A 23,070-nucleotide genomic window follows, 5' to 3' on the forward strand; every position below is an offset into this window, starting at 1 on the left:
TTAGACATCACTTTCACTTTTTTTTCTTACAATACAGGGACAGGCCTTCTATAAACTCAGTTTTGAAGAAACCCTTTGTTCAAAGGAGGATAGAGAAATTCTTAACTGATGCAGTAAGTCATATTTCGTGTTCAAATGCTCATTTGAAATAATTTTGCACACTTTTATTTTATTTTTTGTGTACCAAAGTCAGAATGATATAGTTATTATGCATGTACTTTGATGTGTAAGGTAATTGTCTTTCATTTCTTTCTTGAAGTGCTTTCATAGTGCTTCTTTAGTAGTGAGATTCATGCAAGTTAATGGGTATGCATATGGCCCTATAGAAAGCAACCCGATTTTAAGTGCCAAGTTATTTTGGTGTAAAGAAAGGCTGCTCAAACAATTTTCAGAGATCACTATTCCATTTTTTTTAATGAAACCCTGGATCCACCCCAGGTAGTAATTACCTTGAAGTAGATATTGATTTTTTTTTAAAGATTGTTATTCCCTAATATTATCTGTACACTTATTTGTTTGGTTGCATCCTCAAAACCTAGTAGTGTCAGTCAATCTTCAATATTCTTGAGATTCATTATATGATTGTTCAATCTATTTGTTTTTCCTCCAATTTTTGTTTTCTTTTGTTCCCCCACTCTTTCTCTCCCACTTGCTTTATTTTTCTTTTCTTATCTGTGTTTCTCTCTCTCTATGTTTCCCCCCTTCTATCATATCTCGTGTTTAATCTTCTACTAGGAATTGAATGATGAGTTCAGTCATACAATCCTTCATCGTAATGCTCGTCCAGCTGCTAGGGGTGTCGGAGCTCCTGTATTCCAGAAGCCTATCTCTAGGCCACCAATCAGTGCAGCTGGTATGTATTCTACATATTTCTTTCATTTTGGACTTTCAACGTGAAATGGGGCAATTCCCTAAAATAATCGGCCTTGTTCATCTTTTCACCATTTTTCTCCATTTCTACTTCACTTTATAAACTGCTCAAATCATCATTTCAGAGCAACCATTACAACCTTTCATAAGAACTAGAAAACAAAGACTGATCATTCAAAATATTTTACAGGTCTTTTCACTGATTAATTAATGTCTTGGATGACCATAATATAATTTCTCTTTCCTTTTCTTTCCTTCTTCTTCCTGCAGCTAAGAAACCACCCGTACCCAAACCCATTAGTAATCCTGCAGCTAAATATGGGCCTTCAGTTGCTGTTAAGAGACCGCCAAGTGCCGGAAATAGGTGAGCATCAATGGCCCGAATTCACCAAGGTGGTTTTGAAAACCATTGATTGAACCCATGATCTTTGCAAATTTGCTGTATTAATTACACTTATTTACCATGTATGATGAAAGATGTCTAATGATGATGCACGCTTTTGTCAAATTGTGCCAAGTGTACGCCTGTTGTCATGGTCAAATACGTTATTTTATGCATGAGTCTACTGTTTTGAATTAATGAGTCCACTTTTCAAAACAGTGGACTCATGAGTAGAATAGCATGCTTGACCATGACAACAGGTGTTAATTTGGCACACTAACAAATGCGTGCAGCAGTATTAGACATTTTTAAATATATGTGGTAAATTAAGCATAATTTATATAGGGAATGTGCATAAACCATGGGTTCAACCGTTGGTTTTCAAAATCATGTTTGTAAATTTGGGCCATTGGAACTGAATTCTGTTTAATAGTGGAGCCTTCGTATCAGTGTTATCCCTCTGACCTCCCTCTTTTCATACTACCCCTCTGCTCACCAACCTTCCTCCTTCACCCCCCCCCCCCCCCCCCCTCCCCTCCAGTCTGTAATCTTTCACATTTCAATTTCTTCCATCCCAATTGGAAGTGGGGAACTGTACCCTTTACCATTACAATTGATTCAATTTGTTTTTTTTTCCTTTTCACTCCAGAAAATCATCTGAGGACAGGAAAGATGGAGGAGCAAAGGTAGAAAAAAAATCTACATTCTTATTTACTGATACAATTCATTAATCCTCAACCACCAGTTTATAGCTTTAAAGTCATTATAAAAATGTTAGTTGAAGGTAGCATCAATCTGTATTTTGTAAAATAATTTTTTTTTTCCAGTTTAGTTCACTTCAAATAAACATTGATTTTTCTTTTATTTAGCATATGATAGAGATATTTTGTTCAGAATAAAGTGATAAATAACAAAGGAAAGCTGGTGAATGGTAAATTACAACTCATATTAAAACTTCCCTTGTGATAAGCTTTACAAGGCTTGCGATACCCTTTGATAAGCTATTAAATCACATTACATGAAGCAACAGTGATTTTACTGACTATTTGTTCTTAGCCAATCAGATGCAAAGATTTCAGTAGCTTATAACATTTGTCAATGAAAGTCACTAGACTATTTGAGTTCTCTCAAAGTAAAAATTAAGCCAGTTCTAAGATTAATATGTAGGAGCATAAATCAACCAAACATCTGTTATTCTCTTGAGAATTTCCTCAAAAGGCCTCATTTTCCTCTCTCTCTTACCTCAAGCCATAATGTTGATTGCTTACTAATTTGTATTATTCCATCAGAATGGCAATTTTTATTTCAACATTTATTCTTTTTTATTTTTCTCGAAGGATTTGGAGCAGAAGAAAAGAGAATTGAAAGAAAAGGAGAATGAAAGACGGTTCAAGGTTTGTATATCTTCAAGTTTCTCTTACCCTATTTCACAAATCCTGGCCTTTGAATGAAGTACATATGTGGTAGCAATTGTCTTTTGTACAAATAATTTGAAAGACTTAAAAAAAAGGGGTCAAAGCATGTGGAGCGTTGTGGCCCAGTGGATTATGTGGAGCATTGTGGCCCAGTGGATTAGTCTTCGGACTTTGAAACAGAGGGTCGTGGATTCGAATCCCAGCCATGGCGTAATTTCCTTCGGCAAGAAATTTGTCCACATTGTGCTGCACTTGACCCAGGTGAGGTAAATGGGTACCTGGCAGGAATTTATTCCTTGAAATGCCACCGCGCTGTAAAAGGCTGCGGGGCTAAAGCCAGGGTAATAATATCCAATGAAGCGCATAGGGACGCATTTGGCAGTGATATGCGCTATATAAGCATGTTGGTATTATTATTATTATTATGAAGAATATTTTCACAATTGCAGCAATTAGAAGAAACAGGAAAAAGAAGAGAAAGATTTTAGAATTTCAATTTAGAAGAAATAACATCAATTCATAAATGATGTTAAATATGTAGTACTACTATTGACTGTGTGGGCAGATGTTCTTGAGTCAAATCTTCATTTTACTCAAGCTCCATCATGATGGGATGTAATGTTCTTTACAGTTCATTTTGAATGAAAAACGGCATCAGAATGTTATGGGTAAATTAAGAAAAAGAAAACAGCGCCAGGAGAGGATGTTGAATATTTAGACTAGTTATTTATGAAAATCCAATAAGAAGCAAAAGAATGTCATATTCTTTATTTTTTTTAAAGGAAAAACAAGTAAGACAACAACGTGAAGAATTGAATGATAAACGAAGGGTAAGTAATTCAATATGGTTGCTTATATATTTTTTTATTTCTAAGTAAATCCCAAGTATATCTGAAGATTTTCTAGCAACAAATGTTTGCAACAAATTATTGCAGTGTGAAAAAGTTATGCCTATGTCGAGGTGTAATAGAAAATTCAACAGGTTCTTCTCCAATGCCAATGTTCTCTTTAACTTTTCATTTTATCAAACCATTGCCCCTGTATAATATATTGCATAGATGTGTTTGATGTGAAATACATATAGGTTTCTTTTGATATAATGAAAGTATACCATATTTGAAAATGCAGCTTAAGCAACTCTGATGAAATAAAACAAATACCACAATATTTGTCTTGTAAATCATATAGCTTAATTCATGCTTGCAAAAATGATGTCATAGAAATAGTAAAGAATAATACTTTATGATGAGTGAAAGACAGTAAGATAGTCTTCCTACACTCAAAGTAAGAATGGGTTTGGAATCATATATATACATTTTTTTAAATATCAGATGGTGAATATCAACAAAGCTCGTGAAGCAGGCTGGAAGAATACCCTTCTTAGTAGCAGCGGTAGTAGTAATGGAGGAGGTGGTTATGGAGGAGGAGGAGGAGGTATCAGGTCTTCTGAAAATGAGGTAGGTCCACACTTATCATATACACCATGAGATGCTGAAAGCTAGATTAAGCTCCAGGTAATATCGAATTGAATTTATGTTTTTTAGCTCCAGTTTCTAGTGATTCACAAATTATTGTTGCTAGATGGTTGACAGTCTTTCACATTTATGTCATTATTTATCTGATTGATGATGATGATGATGGGTTCTTGTATAGCGCCGGTATCCGCCTCAGCTGGGCGCTCATGGCGCTTGCTCAAAAATAGGAAATATCTCACAAATTTCAATGTCTTTAAACAGTGCTTAGGATCATCATTCAGTTCAAGTACTGTCCTAGTAATGCTACAATTGAGTTATTCTTGCAATAATGTTGGAGTGGGGAACAGAAAAGTCTTCAGGTAAGACTCAAAAGTTGATTGGGTCTCTGCTCTCCTGATAAATTGAGGAAGGCTATTCCACAGCTTTGGTCCAGAGATGTAGAAGGCTCTGTCACCCCAAGTTGTGTGGCTGAGAGATTGGTGGAAAATTTGTGTATGATTTTATTGTTTTGTGGAAGTTAATTAATCTTTTTTCTTAACCATTAAGCTGTAATTTTTCTTTATTACATTAGCCTATTATAATGAAATTATACTGAATGTTTTTAAGGTGAGGATGTATTTTTTTCATTATTTAAAGTGATTTTCTGCATTTCTGGTGAAGGTAAATGTGATGATGAATGGAATAATTGCTATCAAATCATATTCATTTATCATGGCAACATTGACTTTTTTTACAGTTGGAAGAACCACCAAAGAAAGAAGCTAAGTATGAGAAGCCGTCACTTCATGAAGGAGTTAAACCAGAGCAAGGTAACTATGATCACTATCACCAATACCTTGCCAACCTACGTCAACAAGCCAATGGGGCAGCCGTCGGTCAAGGTGGTGCTGCCATGTTCAGAGAGGAACGGGCTAAGAGACAACAGGAGGAGGAGGCCCTCAGGAGGCAGATCAGGGAGAGGCCGGCATCTGCTAGCGCCGCCAAAGCCGCCAAGAGAGGAGAAAACGCATGGTATGATAATCTGAAAGTCATTAATGAACAGCTAAATGTTTTGAAAAATATTAAAGATTTGACTTTCCTTAGTTGTGATAGATCAATACGGATGGAAAACTCTCTGATTTGAGCACACTTCCCACTTTCTTCAGAGAATTTTATCCAATTATCATTTCACATTTTTTATACTGGTATTATATCCATTGTAAATGACCCCTTAATTAGTTCTTTGATTGACTGTAAATGAGGAATGAATGAGGAAAAGGAATGAGTAATATCTTACTTTTGTCAAACTTTCTCTGACATAACGAAAAGGGATGTGATCGACTTTGTAATAAATATTTATTGCATTATGAATTTCAGGTCTATGTTGTATTTTTCTTCTTCTAAACCTATTTCCTCTATTTTTTACCCTTTATTCAAAGGTGCATTAGCCAAGTGTACTGTTCATATCTAATTAAGTAGTCAACCATTAGATGTATATTTTTCTATAATCATTCAGGCAAGCTGGTGTAGAAGCAGCTGAGAGAGCTAAGATGGTTCATGATTTCTTGCTAAGGAAGAGAGAAGCAGCAGCAAACAAAGCAAGAGTAGCTGTTCAACTAGGATGGGGAGCAGTAAGTACTATTCCAAATCAGATAGAAAAACAAAATCATTGCATTCATTTACACAATTATATATCAAAAACATGTAAAGACTTTTCCCAAAATATGTATCATTGCTACATATTACTATGCAGAGTAGATATAAAAGGGCAAGTTGTAGTGAGTAATGCAAACAAATATTTTCATATCTCAAAGTTTCTTGTCATTTTCATTGATTTATTTTGCATTGAAAAACGATAAACTCATGTCATATTTATAGTAGAAATTTTAATTTTCATGAAAACACTAAATCTCAGGATAAAAAAAAATCTTAGGTGATACTTGAAGAAGAAAAACATTAGCCATGTGGAAATGCCTGTGTTATTTTGCTTACACACAAGAAATTTTCCCTTTTCGATTTCATCAATTTTATATTGTGTTTGCTTACTCTTTATTTGTGTAATAGCAGCCAGTAGCAGGCGCAGGAGATGCTAGGAATGAACCTCTTCTACCGTACGGTGGACAGAAAGGAAAGAATAAAGATGAACAGGTTAGATTTTCATTATAAAACTTATATTTCATAATGATTGGATTAGTTTTAACAAAAGTAATAATGATTATAATAATAATAATAATAATAATAATAATAGGCATTTATATAGCGCCATCTATCTAGAAATATTCTATTCCGAGGCGCGTTGTTATTATTATTATTACCCCGGCTTTAGCTCGAGCTGCCTTTCAGCGCTCATGCATTCAAGGAATTAATCCTGCCGGGTACCCATTCACCTCACCTGGGTCAAGTGCAGCACAATGTGGATAAATTTCTTGCTGAAGGAAATTACGCCATGGCTGGGATTCGAACCCACGACCCTCTGTTTCAAAGTCAGAAGACTTATCCACTGGGCCACAACGCTCCACAGGTCTTCATACATTATAATTATAAAGATAGTATTCATGATGATAGTATTAATGATAATGATGATAATAATCATTATAATACTAACAATAATGTTGACACTGATGGCAATAATAGCTTTGAATTTGTTTTATGATTTAATGATGGTGATACTTCTAATAATATTATACTACTGCTGCTAGTAATAATAATTGTGATAATTAAAATAATAATAATGAATATGATATTAAAGGGGGAATAGAAAAATAGTCCTGTCTAGAAATGATAATAATGGATGGTTATATACAAAGTGATTGTGTCATAAAATTTTGTCTCATTTCATACAAGATAATATAGTGATAATATAATCTTATTCTTAATTCATAACCTTGAAAATGAGTAATATTTAGATTAACCAAACTATACAGGTTTCCGTGCAGTATACTCTCTATTCTGATTCAATTATGTGTTTCACATTCAAAACCAAACTGGATTTTTTTTTATTCATTCAAGTATTTTGGGGGTGGCACCTCTATCAGAATATTTTGATTAGTGCTTTTATAGTGATTTATTTCCTCTCCATTTGAATTTTTTCTCTTCAAACAGGCATATTTAGATCAGCTGAATGCAATCAGAATGCAAAACTACAAAGAAAGAATTAATGTCAGAAATAGGGTCAAAGAAGAAGTAAGTATAATGATACATCTACTTAAAGACTGCCTACATAAGAAAATGTTACGGTTGCAAACGAGTTTGATTTTGAAACATTATGTGTAAATACAATTCAAGGCAGATAAGGAAAGTGGTCTTTTAGAGGATGTATTTCACAAACAGGTTTCTTTTTTGATAATTTCCAAGGAAAAAGAAAGTAAAGAGAATAACAATTCTTACATAGGTTTAGGCTGTTAGAAGCTTTAAGATTAGATAATAGATGGATATTCAAGGAAAACTAAAAATGGAGTAGGGGAAGGCGGGGTAAGTTGAGCATAGGGGCAAGTTGAGCCACCAGCCCAGGCCAAACATGAATGAGTCAGACATTGTGGTGGTGTTATGTATTGATGACCCATTACATAGCCCTTAACCCCACTGCATTGTTTTCAACATTGAAACAAATGTACTTTTTTAGAGGGAAAAATACAAATTTCAGCAAAAAGAGTAAAAAAAGGATGTGAAATAGATCAGCGCTTTTTACTCACACACGTCTTTAAATATAATAAAGAAATAAGAACAATATTGTTAGTCCAGGTATGGATTCTCATTCTTGTCGGACTCTTTTACATGATGGATGCATAAGAAATGTGTGGATGTGAAAATATCGCATGAAGTTCGGACTGGGGTAATTTGAGCCAGCCAACATGGGGCAATTTGAGCCATGGTAATTCTTATAGTAATGTATAATAAAACAAACAAACCTTAAAAAGCCATTTAGATGCAGGCAGAAAGGAGCAAATTCATATGACAGTTCTTTTACTTTTACAGGATGTTAGTATTTATAGAGAATTAGCAAGTGAAAATACTTTAAATAAAAAATTGACATGCTGGTTCTTCCCACATACATTGTGTACATAGTTTTTGTGGCTCAACTTACCCCAGAAGGTGGCACAACTTACCTCACAGATGGGGCAAGTTGAGCCATTTGACATTATTTTTTTCAAAGGTCACAATGACTTTGAGTGTGGGGACACAAAGTTATATATAGGTGAAAAATATTTCCCAAGAATCAAATTTAAAGGCAAGGTACTTATTTCTACAAAATTATTAGTCATATCAATTCTAACATGCAAAATGCAAAAAGTGACACAACTTACCCCGCCTTCCCCTATATATATATATCTGGACAATTTTTGGCTGAAGGAAGAAGGTGAATGTGATTTTGCAAGAATTTTTTTTCTTTTTTTTTACTGGGAAAGGAATTAGTGTAGTTGTAAATGGGTAGCCTTTTCTAATGCTAGTTTGATTTTACCATCATTGAATTAACCTACCACATTATAAAGTCTTAATGAATCACCAAAGTTATAACTAGAGTTTACTGATACAGTGACTTTGTGATGCAGAGAGAGCTAGTCATTTTGTTCAAATAAACTAGCTTGGATCAACCAAACGGAATCACTTTCTGAAGTATATCCCATTTCTTTGAGTTTATTTGTTTATTTTTGTTATTTTCTTCATTTACAGAATGATCCACAGATCAGCGCAGAAGCTAGAAGGAAAAAAATTGAGGCACTGAAGGTAAGAAATTGCTTTACTTTTGAAACCTCCATTCTTTCGTAGACATGTCAATCTGATATCATTCATTTACATTTGGATACGTAATTGTATTGTCACCATTAGAAATGGCATTATTAATTTTTATTCAGTTTGATTTGATTTGAAATTATAAAATATTAAACCCGTTGTTTGATTTTGTTGTCTTCTCTAATGCTACGGTCTCAAATACCTTTACGATCGCCATACGAACAATTTTTATACATAAAAATACATGGCATGAAATAAATCATTAAGTAATCGTAAAGGTATTTGTGACCATAGCATAAATGAAAAAAATGAAAATGTTAGTTTTTAATATGATTTTATGATAGGCACAAGCTGACCAGCGAGCAGCAAAACTAAAAGAACAGCTTGAAAAACAGAGAAGAGAAGCTTACGAGAAGGAGAAGAGAGCATGGGATGATCATGTAAGTCTTTTCATTCAAAGCTCTTTTACTGGTACGGTCGCAAATTCCTTTACAAACACCGTACAGACCAATTTTATACTTGGCAGTAAATGGTATGAAATCATTCATATGGTGTTCGTAAAGGTATTTGTGACTGTAGCATAATATAATAGCATGTTTGAAAATGTTGAAAACTTGGAATTTAATATTTGTTAAAATTCAATTTTTTGACTAATCAAAAGATTGGGACTCGAATTAAATTTCAGATTTGTAGCTAACGTTAGAAATGCAGTCACTGCTAACTTGGGAAAGGAAGTTTTCCCTCTCTGTCCTGACATTTAGATAGTTTTACATTTGATTTTGCAACTTTCAGCTGATGATATGACCAAAAATCCAAAGCATAAATGTTTTTTTGTTCATGTTGTTAAAATAAGAATGCGAAATGCTCTTATTTGTTGCAAGAAATTGTTCAACATATTACTGTTATAATTGAAAATTATTTATTTGACATGATATTCTTCATATTAATGCTAGGAATTTAACTTCAAGGCCTTGACACATCAAATTCATTTTCAGTATTCTTGTTCCAAACCATATTGATTAACTCATGGAGCAAATACATAATACCAATTGTTTTGCTGTAGACAGACGTAGTTAATAATTTGTGTGATCATTCAGAATAGTAGGCCTATATAGAAATTATTAATTCCACTATTTTGTGAACCATAATCCTAAACCAAAGCCAAGAATTCATTTGATGAGCAGGGGCCTGGAGCCCTAATCCTGTTTCCAAATTCAGGGCCCATGGTGCTTACCCCCCCCCCCCTATACCAGATAAAAATAATTCTGTATGATATTTTCATTGATAAATGCATGCATGTATGCTTGTAAATGAATGCTTCAACTGATCAAATATAATATTAGTGTTAATAGAGGCATTTTATTCTGAGAATCTTAAGCCATTTGTAAAATGTGAAATATTAATATATCTTCTATCCATTATTTTATTTTATTTGTAGCTTGCCAAGAAGAGAGTGACAGATAAGCCTGCTGCTGCTCCAAGTAAACCTGTTCAGGGACCAGCAGTACCAGGTTAGTTTACACTCTCTCCTATCATCTCTTCTTACGTTACCAAATGAGGAGTTGTGTTCAGTCTATCATATATTATAATGTACGCAAGAGACATGTATGACAAATAAAATGGATAAAGAATCGTAGAACTTGACAAATTAGGAATATGTTAAGTCTATAAGATACTTCTCAAGACCTCTATGTGAAAAAAACATGTAAGAGTCTAGCGTAGTAGAAACATAGAATAGGGGCATATGTGCAGTCTATGAGTTACTCTGCAAGACACGTTTGTCTTATGAAACGTATAAAGAATCGTAGAGTGGCAATCGTAGATTAGCAGCATGTTCAGTCTATGACTTACTAAGCAATTCTGGGGACCGTTTCATGAAAGTTGTCAGCACTGACAGGTTGTCTTTCTCTGACAGTTACCATAGCAACAGTCAGAAGCCATCGCCTCTATGCCAATCAAAACCAAGGATTTCACTGAAATTGTCAGTACTGACAATTTAGTCAGTGCTGACAACTTTCATGAAACACCCACCTGGTATGTCTGATAAAATATAAAGAAGAATCATGAAGTCAGAGAGGCATACATACCCATGGAAATGTCATGAGAAAAATGTACAGCCATAAAGGCATACATACAAGTGACGTTTTAAAAAGAATCAACAAAGAGCGTTTACAAGGAGTAGTATATAAAGGCAACAAGCAGAGAAGCACTGTAGGGTTAATAAGGGGCTAAGGATAGTATTGCCCTAAAAAGTTCAGTGGGAAAGCATCTTCTTATCTGAAATGGAGCATTAAATATGCAGACAACAGACCACAACACCTTAACTCGTCAATAATTCAAAACATGTCTAGGCCAGGGGGGATAGTGTGTCTGGTGAGAAAAGGGCAATATATCAACCTAAATATGACTTATTGATGTTTCATGTACGACACCTTACTGACTTTAAACTTCCTCTATTATAATGAAGGCTGTTGATTTTGTAAGAAAATGTCAGGCAATACCAAACAGCAAGTAGGAAACAAAAGGGCAGGCAGAATACTTCTTGATCGATTCTCACAATGTGAATGGAATGTGATACCTTTTGTTTCCCTTGTGCAGTTGTGCCTCTTACCGCCGTGCTGAGAGAAGTAGGTGTAGATGTTACCCAACCAGAACAGGTATGAAGTATTAAGTGTGCATGTGTGTGTTTTGGGTTTCTGCGGACGTGTATCAATCGTATATCATTATTTACGTCTTGGGAGCAACTTTTAATGTGGTCCTCTGAAAGAAGACAACCCTGGCCTTTCGGTATGAATCTGATAGCAGATGCCTCAATTATTACTGATCAACAATTTACATCACGATAAAGCTAAAGATCTATGCTTCAGAATATTGAAGCTTCCAAATAAGTTGTGTTATTGGGTCAAAATGACAATTTTCATAGGCCAACTACATTCAGGATGACAACAAGAACACTGCATTCTGATAAGTCAAACAGACTAAACACTGAACCAGAATCCATGTTTCCTTACTGATTTGTCTCTTCAATTACTTTTTTTTTTCAACTGCATGTTTTTTTGGTTTTTTTTCAGGAAATGCCACTTGAAAAGGAAGAAAACAGGTGAGCTTTTATTCATTATGTAATATTAGTGAGAAAGAGAAACAAAGAAACAGAAAGCAGTGAAAGGAAGATTGGAGGATTTTTTTTTAAAGAGATTATTCAAACTCCCTTACATGTTCATCTACCAGAATAAATTTCTCGTATTAACAAATTTCTTCTTTTTTCTTGTTCTTTTGTGCAGTTTTGTTCACAAAAACATGATATCAGCTTTCAAATGGCACGAAATACCTGTCAACTCATTTTTATTGAGATATAATTCATCATGATCATGTTCAGACAACCCACATACCCCATGTTAGAGAAAGAGAGATAAAAATACACAAAAAGTAACCAGAAATTGTCAATTGATGGAGAGGTTTAACTAAGCATATACCCTGGATTTTTTTAGGTCATGCAGAAGTTGTTTTGTTTATGCTGTTATAAATAAAATATGTCCAAATAAAATCAAACCCTGTAAATGTTTCTCAACAGAGTACCAGTAATTTCAGCAGCATCTGAAGCAAACCAAGCCCCTGCTGCTCCCAGGAAGCAGTGGGCTGGTGGAGCTACCAAAGCAGCAGTCTTAGCCAACATGCCTCTTGAAGTCACAGCTTCTAATATGCAAGGTAATGGGTGATTTCAAGTTCAGTGTTGACCTTTTGGTGTTGATGTTAGGTCTTTTTTTTTTACACGAGTATAACACCAAACATAAAATGAAGATGGTCCTGAAAAGTCACTCATTAGTTGTTGAGGTGTCAATAATGTGATCTGGATCAGTTTTACCAACCCAGAATAGGTTTTGGAGCTAGGGGAAGCAAACCAAATTGGGCTTCCAACACCAGACTTGAAATCACCCATTGTTATTACTTGTTAAAGGTCAAGTCCACCCCAGAAAAATGTTGATTCGAATAAATAGAGAAAAATCAAACTAGCATAATGCTGAAAATTTCATCAAAATCGGATGTAAAATAGGAAAGTTATGACATTTTTAAGTTTCACTTATTTTTCACAAAACAGTGATATGCACATCTGAGTGACATGCAAGTGAGACGGTCGATGATGTCCATCACTCACTATTTCTTTTGTTTTCTATTGTTTAAAAGATACAATATTTCATCTTTTACAGATTCAACTATAAGGACCAACTTGACTGAACCATATAGTATTAAACAATGCTAATTCCACATGTTCATGGAGGAATTAATCATTGTTTCACTTGACAAAGAGGAGAAAATTAGAATATTTCACATTTCATGTAATAAAATACAAAATAAATAATGAGTGGATGACATCATCAGTCTCCTCATTTGCATACCGACCAGGATGTGCATATAACTGTTTTGTGAAATGAAACGAAACTTTAAAACGTCATAACATTCTTATTTTACATCCGATTTTGATGAAATTTTCAGTGTTATGCTTGTTGGATTTTTCTCTTTTTATTTAAATCAATTTTTTGTTGGGGTGGACTTGTCCTTTAAGAATAACATACATGTACACATGTTTATTTAGCACTGTCTATGGATATTCTATTCTGAGGTCCACATTTATTTTCACTATCCCCTACCTTTAACCAGCTGCTGCATATAGTGTTAAATTCATGCAAGGAATAAATTCTGCTGAGATTTTGTAAATGAATGCTGCAGTGGTTTTATTTCTGCTAATTTTGCAAACAGTGAGGCATTCCACCACATAGGTGGTATTTTTTTCTTTATGAATGTTTTGTTTTATTGAGGTTAAGAAGTCGGTCAAGAGTGAACAAAATATCTTGTATATTTAATATTATCTTGAGATATTTTAATTTTCAGCTGTGAGCAAGTCAGGAGGTAAAATATAAAGGGCAAATTTCATTATTTGAGGTAGATATGCATTTTGTTGTTGCTGTGTTATTATGAAATTTCCTGTTTTATCATGTACCTTTATGACAGCCACTAGTGGAGGTGATATGTTGCAGCCATCGTCAGTGTCTGCATCCAATGTAGAAGCCAACAGGAAGAAGTGGAGTGCTCCAGGTAATACTGTAGTCAATGCTCTTCAGATGGCTGAGATCAAGGCAGGAACTATGACCATGGCAGCGGTAGATCCAAAAGGTATGAATAGACATTGTGTGAAGTTCTTTGGCCCAAAATGACAAAGAAAGTTTTGATGTAAGGTTCTATGGCAAGTACCATGGTAACGAGGCTCATCAGCCAATCACAATCAGGGTTTCCATCGTAAGTTACCATAGTTGCAAATCTTTATGAAACAGGCCCATGGCTTTCTTAGACAGGGAATGCGCATAGAAGTGTTATTGAAACAGGCTTTTCTTTACATATATGTAAGTTATCAATAAGATAATTATCATATCACTGCTTTAGACGAAAGAGATTTTGATGAGTTTTTTTTTTTTTCAAACATCTCACCATGTGTTTTTCCAGGAGAAACTCAACTATTGCAAGCACCTGGAATGTACGATAGAGGGAGCCCTATGGGTGTGACTGTCATTAAGGATCAACCTATGAGCCCTAGGGAGAAGATACCTGTAGTCCAAGATAACACGTGTGTCGTTGATGGGAAACAGTCAGGTGACCACAAAGAAGCAGGTAAGGATGTCATATGATTGTTGACAGCATCTTCACACTGTGGAGACTCCGTGTAATCAAACATTTGGAACTATAGGATTACCTTAATCAAATTTTTGTTATACGCAGGGACTGTTTCATAAAGCTGGTCATAAAATTATGCATAATACCTTGGTCACATTTGCTCTACGGTGGCCGTACGGCGAGTCGAAAAACAGCCGTTTTAACATTCTTTGTACCTGCTATACATAGGTGGTTTGAATAAAACGGCTGTTTCCGACTCGCCGTACGGCCGCCGTAGGGCAAATGTGACCAAGGTATTACTTTGCACACAACTGGAAAATATTCTTCGGTGGTAAGTCAGATACATGTACATATTGGAAGGAAGGACAAGAAAGTCATGCGTATCTTTAATACGAACAGTTTTATGAACGACCCCAGGTTCTTTAGAGACAATAGAGGGGAGAGTTTCATGAACTGTCTCATCAGAAAGTTCTATTATTGACTGATATAAACTATAGAAGATCTTGCTTCTGAATGGCTTAAAGTAGTTTTGTCATGGCAGAATGGTATATTACATGTAAATGCTCACAAAAGAACCAAGTTGCAAGTAAAACATCTTGTTGAACTTTATTTATAAAAAAAAAACACTAGCCTTTAATATAAGATTCAGTACCACAAAAAATGATTACCTCTTAAAATCTTTTGATTTTTTTTCAAAGAGAAATCATTTCTCTTGGAGTTATCAATTCAATTAACTAAAAAATAAAGGCATTTCATCTGATCATTACCAAACAGACCTTTCTCAGTGGAGTAATGGTGAATTAGTAATGAATAGTCTCTTTATCATACTTGAATTCACCTGATGAATCACTCTCAAACTTCTTTCATTACTTAGCTGATCTTGAAACTATTGATGCAAAGAACAAGGAAGATGATATCAAATCCTCAGATGGTAGTAAACAGACTCCTCCATCTCCATCTAAATCAGCATGGAATAATACAGCATCATCACCTAGCAACAAAATACAAATAGGTAAACAAATGAGTTTATTATACTCCATGCCCTCAAATACTCAATAGAGCATGGCATTCTGGGATTCCCCTGTCTGTATAGGTAACATGTTGCTTTCCTTACAATATTTTCTCAAACGCTATCACATTTTTATTACATTTAGCAAAAAAGTGCTCGTCAACATTTTTAAAATGTTTATTTTATCCCGCATGAAAAATATCAAAGTGTAGTTGCAGTGATTTTTCATTCATCTATCCATCACATATTTTATTTATTTATTTATTTATTTATTTCACATCTTTATACAGGGTAACCAATTCAGCTATACACGATAAAAACATTAACAAAGATAAAAAGCTGGTTTGCAATTGGGCCCTGTTAATCAAAATACATACAAATTATAAAGTACATAATATGCAAAATATACAAGAAATAAACCTTTAAAAATCCCAATCCTCATCAGAAACACACAAACACACAGAAGCACCCAAACCCACACACACACCTCCATTACACTCTGCAGACTTGTAACATAATATTCAACATTATGATTACATATTAATATTACATATTAAGCGAAAACAAATTTTACAATAATATACAATTAAGATACAAAATGGTGTGGGAATATTTTTAAGAATTCAGAAGACGTTTGAATATTGCTAATGATTGAGCAGATCGAGTGTCTTGAGATAAACAGTTCCATTCACGTATGCCTACCGGTATAAATGTGTTTTTGTAATACTGCGTTTTGAATTTCGGGGCTCGTAGCATTAATTTATTAGTTCTTCGTGTTATACGCACTGATACATCATCATTAAAAATAAATTTGGTACTTAATAAATGGGGAGCTAATCCATTTACACACTTATATACCATACATAATGTAGATTTCCTGTACAATTCTTTTAAAGAAGACCAGGAGAGAATTTGAAAAATACGCTCTGATGGGGTTTCCCATGTATAACCGCTCACGATGTAAGCAGCACGTTTATGGAGTTTTTGCACCGTATTATAATTAGATTCAGATCTATACGACCACACATTTGAACAATACATTGCATGAGGGAGAACAAACCCTATGTATAATCGTTTAAGTTGTTCCACATTAAATATATGTTTGTTTCTTCTAATTAACCCAAGCTTTTGTTTCATTACTTTTACAATTGAATCAACATGGTTTTTGAATGTCAAAGTATCATCAATTATCACGCCCAAACATTTGTGCTGTGATACACGCTCTAAACTGGTGTTATTTATTATTACAGATAGTGTTTTGGCCCGCAAGGTTGATAACCGCTGTCGAGAACCAAGAAGCATTACTTTGGTTTTTTTATCATTTAATATCAATCTGTTTTTACATGTCCACTCATATACTTCTTTCATTGCGGAGTTAAGCTGATTTTCTACAGATTCTATAGTACTACCACTAACATACAACGTTGCATCATCAGCAAACATAACAATCTTCCCTGATTTGATACAAGAAGCCAGATCATTAATATAAATTGTAAATAGTAGGGGCCCTAAAACTGAGCCTTGTTGAACCCCAGAAGAGGTTGATTTTATACTCGATTTGATCCCTCCTATTTCTGTGTATTGTTTCCTAAAACAAAAATAAGATTTAAACCAAGCGATAGCATTATCAGAACATCCTATTGCAACCAGTTTTTGTCTCACCTGCATAGCAGAGTGAGACTATAGGCGCCGCTTTTCCGACGGCGGCGGCGACGGCGACGGCGACGGCGACGGCGGCGGCGGCAGCGACGGCGGCGGCGGCGTCAACACCAAATCTTAACCTGAGGTTAAGTTTTTGAAATGACAGCATAACTTAGAAAGTATATGGACCTAGTTCATGAAACTTGGCCATAATGTTAATCAAGTATTACTGAACATCCTGCCTGAGTTTCATGTCACATGACCAAGGTCAAAGGTCATTTAGGGTCAATGAACTTAGACCATGTTGGGGGAATCAACATCAAAATCTTAACCTAAGGTTAAGTTTTTGAAATGTCATCATAACTTAGAAAATATATGGACCTAGTTCATGAAACTTATACATAAGGTTAATCAAGTATCACTGAACATCCTGCATGAGTTTCACGTCACATGACCAAGGTCAAAGGTCATTTAGGGTCAATGAACTTTGGCCGAATTGGGGGTATCTGTTGAATTACCATCATAACTTTGAAAGTTTATGGATCTGATTCATGAAACTTGGACATAATAGTAATCAAGTATTACTGAACATCCTGTGCAAGTTTCAGGTCACATGATCAAGGTCAAAGGTCATTTAGGGTCAATGAACTTTGGCCAAATTGGGGTATTTGTTGAATTACAGCCATAAATTTGAAAGTGTGTTGGTCTAGTTCATAAAACTTGGACATAATAGTAATCAAGTATCACTGAACATCCTGTGCGAGTTTCAGGTCACATGATCAAGGTCAAAGGTCATGTAAGGTCAAAGAACTTTGGCCACGTTGGGGGTATTTGTTGAATTGCCATCATATCTCTATAAGTGTATTGGTCTAGTTCATAAAACGTGGAAATAAGAGTAACCAAGTATCACTGAACATCTTGTGCGAGTTATAGTAGTTTTCAAAATCAGCACTGCTGCTATATTGAATCGCGTGATGCAGGTGAGACGGCCAGAGGCATTCCACTTGTTGTAGTAAAACATCATAGTTTACAGAATCAAAAGCCTTTCGCATATCAATAAAAGCAATTCCACACTACTTACTCTTGTCAACTTCAGTTGCCCAATCGTCGACCATACACAATAAAGCACTTTCACAGGAATGCATTGGTCTAAAGCCAAATTGTTTATCACTAAAAAAATGGATATCTAATAAATGTGCCTGCAAATGCTTTTGTACCCACTTCTCCAAAATCTTGGAAACAATTGATAACAAGGATATTGGACGATAGTTTTCTACACATGATCGATCTCCAGTCTTGTGGATTGGACGAATTTTGGCAAGACACCAGGCTTCCGGGTAGTACCCTTTAGATAATGAAAGATTAAAGACATAAATAAGACTATCTATTACAGATGTGGAACATTTCATCATTTTCAAAATTTTAACCGATATTTCATCAGGCCCTGTGGCCTTTTTCACAGAAGCCATTCAATTAATTCAATTAATGATTTAAGTGGATACCAGAATGCAGGTCATGTTTTAATAAAAATTTCTTTTAAAATGCATGAAATGCTTGATTTGTACGATGTGTGGTATGGAGGTTATTGTTCCATTTGTTGTAATTATTCAGCTATTTTTCTTAATTGCATCACTTCGCATAAATTTCATGTATGAACAAACAGTGAAATTTGGTTAACCATCTCAATGCAGAAGCTGCACCTAAAACACAAGGTTCCCCAAACCAGAAGGATCAACCGCCCACTTCGGCAACAAAGGACAGCCCCAAATCAAACTCATCACCTCCGAGGCCCGCCTCTGATGCTGAGGCCCCTCCTACACCAGAGAAAGCCACGCCTCCCAAGAGCCCAAGGCTTAGTACCTCACCTCCTTCAGTAAAAACTGCCTCTCCTCCTGCCATCACACCATCATCACCATCCTCACCATCAGGAGTGAAGAGTCCAATTAAAACAGATGAGGAGAAAAAAGAAAAGATAGAAACAGGAGAGAACAACCCACAGGAAAAGAAAGGTTGGTAGTTTTTACATGGAATTCCAAATTTTCTGAAAATTATGTTTTCATTCATTATATGCATGTCAATTCTTAATATTTGTTAATGATATGCATGTCAATTCTTAATATTTGTTCATGATATGCATGTCAATTCTTAATATTTGTTAATGATATGCATGTCAATTCTTAATATTTTGTACATACATTTGATTTATTCTGTTTCACACAATAAAATCTTTACTGAAAACGTGCGTGTTGTATATTAAAAAGGTAGATATATTTCATACTAATTCAAATTATAATCAGATAAAAGAAATTGTGTATTTATAATTGATGCTCAAATCAAGGAGAGCCCTTGATACATGTATTTCAAAAACATACTTCAGTGAACATAGAAGGGAGTCATCAAAACAACCTTGTCAGCAATGGAGGAATACAATGGTACAATGTCAAATGATTATGGTTTACTGGAAATGTCTCTTGATTGTATTATGTGGTATTGAGTGTCAAATCTGACTTCAACACTTATATCCTGTGGCAAGACAATTATCTGCATTTACCACACTCAACCCAGGTAAAGTAAGGTACGCAAAGAATTCATTGATATGGTAGATTGATATGTTAGCAGCTATGTTATAAAAAAAATTAAGATTACTCATTATTAATACACAAGGAAGGTCAATTCTAATGATTGTGAGTGTTATTTAAGAACCAAGTAGTGATTTTCTTGTAAATCTTAATTTATGCTTATTATTTCCTTTAATTGTCTTTGGTAAGGTGGAATTGATGCTGTTGAACTGGATGAAGAAGAAGATGTGGATGATCAAGAGAGCAGTGAAAAGTAAGTTTAATTCTTACTCCAAACTCTATCAAGTTGTTTTTCCCAAAACTAATTATGAATACTAATTTGATTTACCCTATGAAATAGACCCAACCATCAATAAATCATCACCCCCTCCTAGTGTTCACCAAGTGGGTATGTAACTTTGCTAGTAAATCATTTTATGTCTTTGTGAAAAAAATAAATGTACAAATCATGTCGTCGTAAGTCCCTTTAGAACAAATTGTTCGTTAAAATACTTAATAAGAACTTAAAGCTACCACACACCTTACGATTGGTCTGCAACCCAATTTTGGAATAAAACGTAGTAGAAATTGATGCTGATATTGAGACATGAAATATCTTACTCTGTAATGTTCTAAATCATCGTATGAATACCTTTGTGCAAATTTGTGACTACGATATCATCTTTATTAGAATAAAAGCGAATTTAATATTTAGTCGTAATGACATCATAGCAATTATACGATTGGCTACAATTTGAAACTAATTTGGCCTTCACTCCAAAATAAAAGGCTTGCAATCATCCAAAATAGATATATTAGTATTCTTTCAGTTAATTTGAGCTTCAAATAGAAAGATACTTTTCATTTATATTTTCAGAAAATGAGCAAAATGCGATTTTTTTTGTTTGTTCTGAAATGGGATCGTGGACCAGTCGTAAGGTGTGCAATGGCCTTAAAGGCATGTACCTGTAACAACATTTTACATAGAAACGGAATTGTTATTAGTTTACTATCAACGTAAATAGCTGTCAATGAAATTTGGATACTAGAAGACAATTTCACGGATGATAGTTGTGAAAATATGTATTTTTTGGGGGGAGAATGAGTTTAAACAGTTAAACGTTTGTTAGAACTATTAATGAGCCCACTTCAAGAAGTCATGTATATGTTGTCACTCAATCATAGGGAATTGGTTTGTATATCTTGTAGGTCTGCCAAGAAGAGCGTGGTTGCTGGCCTGTCTACATGCTACTTTGATACAGAACCCAAGGTAAATAAAGGCTTTACACTCACTCAAATGGGATAATCTTGCAATTTTATCAGTCACCATTGACATATTGGTGTTATGCAAAGTAACCAAAACCCCACACCACAGTGTATCAATATTATTTCACTGCCCCTATTATTTGTGCAGAATGGTGGGCCGATCCAAAATATTTTGTCTAATCCGGTGAGATCTGCCACTGCCGGTGGTATAAAAATCAAAGTAAGTTTTCATTGTCCCAAACTTTTGAAATGAAATGAGGAATACATTCACAAAATTGAATAACTTTTATGTCTCTTTTTCTTCACAAAAATGTATGAATTGCAATGAATAATATTGAATTTTAACCCTAAGTAGACTGGGTGATTCTGACACCTAAGATTCAGCCCCCCCCCCCCCTTATGATCTTGGCCGTCTTTGCGTGATCGCGATGAAAATTGGCATGCACGTTACCCATGGCATAATCTACAAAACCATCATGTCAAATTCTGCGACAAATTTCATTGCTAAGTAATTATGCTAATTTATGCTTAAATTTAAAAATTTGCTCTAATTAATGTCTCCAAAATGCTAATTTTTGGTACACAGACTCTTTATAGCAATCTGATCAAATGTACTTAAAAAAAAATTACAACATCACATTTCTTTTCTTATGTATTTCTTTTTTTTGTCTTTTTTTATTGTTTTTTTTTCAATGGAAATTGTTAGGGACTTTATTTTGACCATAAACAAGATGAAATTGATTGATTTTAATCAGTAAAATGAAAAATAATGATACATTTATGAATTTTTGCTAAAAACACTTATTGCATTGGATTTTTACACAAATTCATGTTTTTGAGCAATTTTGGGCCTGCACGCCTTACGAAATTGTGTGTATTATCGGAACCGCGTACCCTGGGGGCGCAATTTTGGTCTCAAAAGTTACGCGAGGCTTGAAAGTAATAAGTTAGCTAGCTGCGCGGTCAAAAAAATTTGTGCAGCGGATTTATCGCAAAAAGTGTCTAGGGGGGTCTGAATCAGTCCCCCCCCCCCAGGCTTCTTAGGGTTGAACTGATGTGTGTTTGTAGCAAGTCCAATGTTAGGAGGTGATATGGATATACAGTACCAGAAATAATACTCCAATAAGAGTCATAGTGTTCAGTTTCATGTTCTTTGCTCTTATTAGAAATAATCTTGAGGAACTACCTCACTCCTGGTAAATGTATTTGTAGTGAGTGTAAATGAAGTTCTCACTTTGTTATTGTGATTGTTAGCTGTTGCGGACGTGTTCTGATCCGGACCTAAGACAGCTGTTCCGTACGACTATGGCCCTGAATCCATTCTTTGAAGCCGATCGGAACCTTGTCGCTCAGAGTGTTGATACTGCCCTCATCAAGCGGGAGGACGATGACCAAGATGTCATGATCGATGATGACCTGGATGATGATGAGGAACTTATTCGACAACTCCAAAACCTGACGGCCAAGAATGAGGAGGATGACGAGGAGGATGATGAAGAGGAAAATGGAGAAGATGACATGTATGTATGACTCATAGTGGGTTATATAGATCTTCATATACATACACATACTTGTTCAAATTTTTGGTCAGATTGTTTTGAAGAAGTTTTTCAGTTTGGGGTGACAGCGGTCTGTTGTAGGATGGTTAGGTTCTTGTAGAATGTTTAAATCTGATCTGATTGTGCAACAATATTAATATGTGCTTCTTTTGAGGGGGTATTTAAAAAAAAAACTTCACCCTTTTGGAGACTGAGCCCGCATAAATCCCGGGGGGGCCACTTACATTGACGAGTGGATACCATGCGCGACCAAAAAAACACGTAAAAAGGATGTCTTTTTCAAGATAGGGCACGTTACGTACGTAACGTGATAAGGGTGTCAAAAACACTAAAATAATGAAAAAAGGGTATCTATTTTGCTAGGAAAGCTACGTGTTTAGGGTCATAATTTGCTGGGATGATAAAACAAAATTAGATACGTGTTTAGAGTGGTGTGTAAAGGTAAAACCGATCGACCGACGGACCCGTGACATAATAAAATATCGCTGTGTACTTGTTTAGGGGTTCATTTTAGGGAATTT

At 35.0% G+C, this 23,070-nt stretch overlaps 1 protein-coding gene across 6 annotated transcripts in view; it reads left to right on the forward strand.

The window, feature by feature from the left end:
• The window catches only part of LOC129261032 (serine/threonine-protein kinase Nek1-like), a 54,180-nt gene that overhangs the window by 14,732 nt on the left and 16,378 nt on the right, over positions 1–23,070 (forward strand). For 3 of the 6 annotated variants that reach the window (XM_054899074.2, XM_054899073.2, XM_054899071.2), the window contains exons 8-31: positions 38–113; positions 736–853; positions 1,141–1,234; positions 1,902–1,938; positions 2,590–2,646; positions 3,450–3,497; positions 3,999–4,124; positions 4,879–5,153; positions 5,638–5,752; positions 6,186–6,269; positions 7,224–7,304; positions 8,793–8,846; positions 9,197–9,292; positions 10,291–10,363; positions 11,451–11,509; positions 11,924–11,952; positions 12,424–12,557; positions 13,860–14,021; positions 14,349–14,513; positions 15,391–15,528; positions 18,858–19,175; positions 19,935–19,998; positions 20,934–20,994; positions 22,245–22,510. In XM_054899074.2, the coding sequence (XP_054755049.2) occupies positions 38–113; positions 736–853; positions 1,141–1,234; positions 1,902–1,938; positions 2,590–2,646; positions 3,450–3,497; positions 3,999–4,124; positions 4,879–5,153; positions 5,638–5,752; positions 6,186–6,269; positions 7,224–7,304; positions 8,793–8,846; positions 9,197–9,292; positions 10,291–10,363; positions 11,451–11,509; positions 11,924–11,952; positions 12,424–12,557; positions 13,860–14,021; positions 14,349–14,513; positions 15,391–15,528; positions 18,858–19,175; positions 19,935–19,998; positions 20,934–20,994; positions 22,245–22,510 (2,730 nt within the window). The remainder of the gene's footprint in view (positions 1–37; positions 114–735; positions 854–1,140; positions 1,235–1,901; positions 1,939–2,589; positions 2,647–3,449; positions 3,498–3,998; positions 4,125–4,878; positions 5,154–5,637; positions 5,753–6,185; positions 6,270–7,223; positions 7,305–8,792; positions 8,847–9,196; positions 9,293–10,290; positions 10,364–11,450; positions 11,510–11,923; positions 11,953–12,423; positions 12,558–13,859; positions 14,022–14,348; positions 14,514–15,390; positions 15,529–18,857; positions 19,176–19,934; positions 19,999–20,933; positions 20,995–22,244; positions 22,511–23,070) is intronic. The other 3 variants (XM_064114219.1, XM_064114218.1, XM_054899072.2) reach the window with 1 other exon arrangement.

The sequence above is a fragment of the Lytechinus pictus genome, unplaced genomic scaffold, assembly GCF_037042905.1.
Source record: "Lytechinus pictus isolate F3 Inbred unplaced genomic scaffold, Lp3.0 scaffold_19, whole genome shotgun sequence".
Taxonomy (NCBI): domain Eukaryota; kingdom Metazoa; phylum Echinodermata; class Echinoidea; order Temnopleuroida; family Toxopneustidae; genus Lytechinus; species Lytechinus pictus.